At 34.5% G+C, this 6661-nt stretch overlaps 1 protein-coding gene across 1 annotated transcript; it reads right to left on the bottom strand.

Annotated features, from left to right (window-relative positions):
* Positions 1-1986: 1986 nt before the first annotated feature.
* On the bottom strand, positions 1987-6530 carry LOC123553421 (dnaJ homolog subfamily B member 13-like). Its single transcript, XM_045343137.2, has 7 exons — positions 6370-6530; positions 5646-5752; positions 4690-4851; positions 4297-4454; positions 3757-3889; positions 3095-3266; positions 1987-2331 (listed from the first exon to the last, which is right to left on the bottom strand). The coding sequence occupies exons 1-7, from the start codon at positions 6435-6437 to the stop codon at positions 2178-2180; spliced, it is 954 nt and encodes a 317-aa protein (XP_045199072.1). The 5' UTR covers positions 6438-6530; the 3' UTR covers positions 1987-2177.
* Positions 6531-6661: the final 131 nt, after the last annotated feature.

The raw sequence follows: 6661 nt of genomic DNA, 5'->3' as shown, positions 1-6661 counted from the left end.
TGATGATATCTAGGTCAAGTTCGAAACTGGGTCACGTAGGGTCAAAAACTAGGTCATTAGGTCTAAAAATAGAAAAACCTTGTGACCTCTCTAGAGGCCATATTTCTCAATGCATCTTCATGAAAATTGGTCAGAATGTTCATCTTGATGATATCTAGGTCAGGTTCGAAACTGGGTCACGTGGGGTTAAAAACTAGGTCAGTAGGTCTAAAAATAGGAAAACCTTGTGACCTCTCTAGAGGCCATATTTTCATGAGATCTTCATGAATATTGGTCAGAATGTTTATCTTGATGATATCTAGGTCAAGTTCGAAACTGGGTCACGTAGGGTCAAAAACTAGGTCATTAGGTCTAAAAATAGAAAAACCTTGTGACCTCTCTAGAGGCCATATTTCTCAATGCATCTTCATGAAAATTGGTCAGAATGTTCATCTTGATAATATCTAGGTCAAGTTCGAAACTGGGTCACGTGGGGTTAAAAACTAGGTCAGTAGATCTAAAAATAGAAAAACCTTGTGACCTCTCTAGAGGCCATATTTTTCATGAGATCTTCATGAATATTGGTCAGAATGTTCACCTTGATGATATCTAGGTCAAGTTCGAAACTGGGTCATGTGGGATCAAAAACTAGGTCAGTAGATCTAAAAATAGAAAAACCTTGTGACCTCTCTAGTGGCCATATTTCTCAATGGATCTTCATGAAAATTGGTCAGAATGTTCACCTTGATGATATCTAGGTCAAGTTCGAAACTGGGTCATGTGCGGTCAAAAACTAGGTCAGTAGTCTAAAAATAGGAAAACCTTGTGACCTCTCTAGAGGCGATATTTTTCAATGGATCTTCATGAAAATTGGTCAGAATGTTTACCTTGAATATATCTAGGTCAAGTTCGAAACTGGGTCACGTGGGGTTAAAAACTAGGTCAGTAGATCTAAAAATAGAAAAACCTTGTGACCTCTCTAGAGGCCATATTTTTCATGAGATCTTCATGAATATTGGTCAGAATGTTCATCTTGATGATATCTAGGTCAGATTCGAAACTGGTCACGTGGGTCAAAAACTAGGTCAGTAGGTCTAAAAATAGAAAAAACCTTGTGACCTCTCTAGAGGCCATATTTATCAATGGATCTTCATGAAAATTGGTGAGAATGTTCAGCTTGATGATATCTAGGTCAGGTTCATAACTGGGTCATGTGCGGTCAAAAACTAGGTCAGTAGGTCGAAAAATAAAAAAAACCTTGTGACCCCTCTAGAGGCCATATTTTTCAACGAGATCTTCATGAAAATTGGTGAGAATGTTCACCTTGATGATATCTAGGTCAAGTTTAAAAGTGGGTCACGTGCCTTCAAAAACTAGGTCATTAGTCAAATAATAGAAGAACCTTGTGACCTCTCTAGAGGCCATATTTTTCAATGGATCTTCATGAAAATTGGTCAGAATTTTTTATCTTGATGATATCTAGGTCACATGTGCTCAAAAACTAGGTCACTATGTCAAATAATAGAAATAACGATGTCATACTCAGTTGAACACTGGGTCATGTGGAGATAGGTGAGCGATTCAGGACCATCATGGTCCTCTTGTTTATGTAATCTTACTATAGGAAATTTTTGGTATTTTCATATCCGGGATAGTACCTTGTACTAATTATATGTATATAATTATATGTATTTGCATTTTGATATTTTGATTAACGTTTTCCCGCCATTTGACGTTACGTTATCAGTTTTACGTCACGTCCGTTGTTTATATTTGTATGTGTATTATCCTGATGAAGGCGTTAGCCGAAACATTGATGAGATAAAAAAACTATACATAATACGTGTTGTTGTTGAAATACCTATCGCATTAGGCAAGAGTACATAACTCTGTCAAGTATTCTGGCCAAATTATGGCCCTTTTTGGACTTGGAAATTTGTTCCATTTTGTTTAAAACTCATGAAAATCATTATTTCATATAAAATAATAATTATGACAGACACGAGCAAGTTTTTTTCTATGTATTATTCATATAAATCTTGAAACAGGTTTAAGTATTTCATTTTTTTTTCAGCATGCATATACATAAGAATGTCTACAAATTATTGAACATAAAACAATGAAAACAATTCCCAGTTACTCATTTAACATAAAATCATTCATTCTATCACAGATATTCTCAATAAAAAATATTGTCTCTAATGAAGAAGTGCTGCCTTGACCAAATCTTTCTTTTCTGGTGTTAAAGTGGCAGGGAATTCAATATCAAATTCAATGATCAAATCTCCTTTCTGTGTTGGGTCGGCTGATAGCGGCATTCCTTCTGTCGGTACACATTTTCTGTATCCTGGTCTGAAAAGGTTAAAAGTTACAGCATTAATATTTGTGGCTGACTAATTTCCATGATTTTGAGATTGCGTCAATCAACAAAAATCCTATCCGAACAAACTGAATTTCTATTAATATCATATTTAAATATTCAAAACAATGAATCCATATCCATACAAAATTGGCAAAATGAAGGAAATTTAACACCTATGAGGTTTATTGATTTTATAGTACTGTTTTGATATCATTTTCACGAATGTTTTCTATCAAACAAAAACAACAAGATTATATCAAATTGTCCTTCTGATAACTGCTCTTAACTGGATAAAAACCACTGAGACAAAGAAATGTATGTTCTGCAATTGTCTACTTGGGTTTGTCTAATAATTTGTTTTTCAATGTTAATTACAGACAAAAAAGTTCATTACTTCTAATACACATACATTTCAGTCTTGTTTGGTTCTTCATTCAGTTAAATGTGATTTTCAGTTTGTAAGCGAGTTAGAAACAAGTTTCTAAAATTTCTCTACATCTCATTATTGTCCTGTAATATGTTGAATATGCAAAAGTTGTGCCTCTGAAATCGCTCAAATTGGTATAGCCTGGAAAATAGACACAGCTGCTTAATTGTACATACTTGATAATGCCAGTGGTAGGTACATACTTGATAGTCATTAAGTACTTACTCCATAAAGTGACTGGGAGGTTCCTAATTGATAAAGATATATACTTGATAATGTCCCTGATATGTACTTACTTCATAATTATGTCATTCATAGGTACTTACTTGATAATGTCATTGATAGGTATATGTAGCATTCTCTCGTCAAGTGTAAGGATATCTACTGTACAGCCTGTGAGGGCCTTTCCGAGGGGAACTTTGGCTGTGTGAATAAGGTTGACACCATCACGTCGAAATCTCTGGTGCTGTTTGTCTTTTACAATAAATACAATGTCAGCTGTAAAAACAGAATTGTTACAGTTAATTTGAAGACCGGTCATGACTTTTAAACCATCAACAAATACAAGTACAATTTAATATAAAAATTAAACAGTATAATAGTTCAGAATATTTGCTGCATTTCAAATATGGCATGGATTTTTCATGGTTATAAGAGTTTACTTAAGTATAATTGTACTACCTTATAAAATGAATGTTAAGATATGTTTAGAGTATGCAAAATTTGAGACGTGCCATGAGAAAACCAACATAATGGGTTTGCGACCAGCATGGATCCAGACCAGCCTGTGCGGATTCATGCTGTTCGCTTTCAAAGCCTATTGCAATTTGAGAAACCGTTAGCGAACAGCATGGATCCTGACCAGACTGCGCGGATACGCAGTCTGGTTTAGATCCATGCCGGTCGCAAACCCACTATGTTGGTTTTCTCATGGTGCGGCTCATTTATTGAAAGTGTAATTGCCATCACTGTAGGTATATTTCCCTACCAGGTACATTATTTGGGCCCTGATCTCCTTCCTCTGGGAATGTGATTCTTGTGTTTGGTTTCCATCCTTTCTTCACTGTGATCGTCAAAATCTTATCTCTAATGCTTGATGTGTGACCATCTTCATTCATTACCTATAGCAAGAATTTTATGTTCTTTTAATAGGAAATGAAAAACATAAATTTGTACTGTATATACACACTATCTAGAAATGCAAAAAAGAGCATTGACAGTATGGGAAACTGTAAATTAGCAACAGCTTCAATTCTTTACATAGGTACAATTTGACAAATAATGATTTTAAGCAACAAAATGAATTGCTACAATAATATAACGTATAAACAAGAAATGTCAATTAACATGAAACAGAAATTTAGATAATTATTGCAAATCTTATTTTGAGCTATTGAAAATGGCTTACTCACTCAGCTGCAGTTATCAAAAACATGTTATATTCAATACAAGATCTGGTTATCTTTAAAGTAATATTTTGCATTTAAATAATTAAAATCATTGATTTAATAAGCAAAAAGAAACATACTCTTCTGGATATCTTCATTTTCTTTGTACATCCATGATAAACTTCTTCCAGAGAAAGATAGAGGTCTCGTTCAATTGGTGGGTCCTGCTTCTTTCTGCCGCGCCCAGCTAAACCTCCAAATGACATACTCAGATCTCCATCTACCCTGTCATAGAATTCTGAAGGAAAGATTTTCAATACAATAAAAAAAATATGCAAATTTATCATTTAGAAATATTATCATGTTCTAAATATATGTCAATATTTTAACACTTATTTAGACACTGTTCAAAATGACGTTAACTTTTAAGAGTAATAAATATTTTCATATATATTCCACTCTTACAATACACCAGTGCCACTACCTTTTACTTCTAATGTAATGTTTTTCATACTAAAATATTCTGTATATACCTTGGAAAGGATTGTCTCCTCCAAAGAAATCCCTGAAGACCTTGTCAGCATTTCCGTGGAATGTGTAGCCTTGTGTCCAAGCCCCTGTTTCTACTGTACCACTGGGTACACCATTCTTCAAACCTTCCTCTCCAAACTGGTCATAAACTGCACGTTTTCTTGCTGAAATGGTAATTTGTAAACATCTTAATTTCTGATCCTTGTAGAGTGGGTAGTTACAATGCAAAGTCACCCTAATATATTACAAATTTAAGGGCTACAATTAAAAATGCTGATGTTGTATGTGTTTGCAGGCTAACACAACATTCTAAATTTTGTAACTCTGAATAAGTAAAGCAATACTATTTTTTACACAAGTAAGTGTATTAGTAATACTAAATTTGTTTTATTTAATATATATTTTTCATAATAAACATGCATATGTTCAAATAAGCTTTAAATACAAACAAACACGGCCACATAGTGCATGAAATTTATCTCTATAATTCAACTATGCAGATACAAAGCGAGATGACCAGAGAGGCTGAGCAAGAGAAAGCCCCAAGAATAGTGAGAAATTTGATATATTCTGACAAGTCCAACTAATTTTGCATAGCTATTTGTGAACAGACAGTCTGGTTCTTTAACGTTAGGTATAGACCATACACATCATGACATGGAGCCCCCATTCCTGGGAGGAACCAGGACTGACCTCAAAGTTTGGGGGGAAGTTTCAAGGACATCTCAGAAATTTGAAAGTCTGGACCAGGACTGACACTAGACCAGCCGAATGGAAGTCCATAGCAATGTGTGCCATAAAACAGTACTGAGCAGGTATTACAAACTGATGTTAGGGATATTATTGATAAACTATAAACTGAATAAGAAAACAGATTAGTAAAATGTGAAACTCCTTTGTCTATCAGTTATAAAAAAACTTAAAACTGGTAGCAATTTGATTCCTAGATTATACTCACAGTCTGACAATACATCATAAGCCTCAGCAACCTGTTTGAACTTATCAGCTGTTGCCTGATCTCCTGGATTCTTGTCTGGATGGAACTTCAGAGACAATTTACGATAACTGAAATCAGAGAACAAACAAATTACAAAGTTTATATAGTAGATGAATTCATGTCCCCCCCCCCACCCCCCACCCCAAAAAAAGCAGTTGCAGACTGTCACACAATCATCTGAATGAAAAACTTCTACCTAGAGTTAAACACAGCCTCTTTATAACCATCTCTGTGTATAATACAACAGAATTGTTCTACAATATTATGTATTTGTGGTACTACTTGAATAATCTACTTCTATGTGCGGCGCCTGAGACAATATCATAATTTGAAAATGTAATGACAAGCTGATGATGTACCGTAAGTCTTCTTCTTCCATTATTGTACTGACACCTACTGGCATATCCTCATCACCTTTGCCTGGGCTCTACGCTCCTTGAGGGTCTTCTGGGCCAGTACGGGAACTTGACTTCAAAGCAAAGGAATAAAAGACTTATTCTTTGAAAAATGACTTAAACATCAATTTTGGTCCTCAGTACTATTTTGATTCTGTGACTATACAACACTTCACTGTGGATCTGTTGACCTGGTATACGTTTAATTTTTGATGTTGAAATTTCGATCGTAGATTTAGCGATAAAATCGCATATTCAAATATATACAAATAATTTCAACCACTACTTACTGTTTCTTGATATCTGCATCAGTTGCTGAACGCGTCAACTGTAAGATATTGTAATAATCGACTCCCATTCTGCTGTTTACAAGCGTTTTAATTTCAGTTTGATTATTTTTGCTAGTATACAAATATGGCGTCTGTATCTTAGCAACTCCAAACAAAGCTAGCTGTTATACCACTAACCAATATTTTCGCATTTCATTAAATCATTTGAATAGATATTTTTGATAATTACAAATAGTTAATTGGTGAATATTTGCATTTAGAGTGATATTAGAATGTTTTTAGCACTGTTCCA

The sequence above is a fragment of the Mercenaria mercenaria genome, chromosome 4, assembly GCF_021730395.1.
Source record: "Mercenaria mercenaria strain notata chromosome 4, MADL_Memer_1, whole genome shotgun sequence".
NCBI lineage: Eukaryota > Metazoa > Mollusca > Bivalvia > Venerida > Veneridae > Mercenaria > Mercenaria mercenaria.
Note: the sequence above shows the minus strand (reverse complement) of the source record. Positions and strands in the feature narration are given on the sequence as shown.

What these genes read in the sequence shown, in the direction of transcription:
- LOC123553421 (XM_045343137.2), bottom strand. Translation starts at nt 6,437, where the DNA reads ATGGGAGTCGATTATTACAATATCTTACAGTTGACGCGTTCAGCAACT. An exon ending in AGGAGACAATCCTTTCCAAG is followed by an intron (nt 4,455 to 4,689) that starts GTATATACAGAA and finishes TCTTTCCTTCAG; the next exon opens with AATTCTATGACAGGGTAGAT. An exon ending in AAATGAAGATATCCAGAAGA is followed by an intron (nt 3,890 to 4,296) that starts GTATGTTTCTTT and finishes TTCTTGCTATAG; the next exon opens with GTAATGAATGAAGATGGTCA.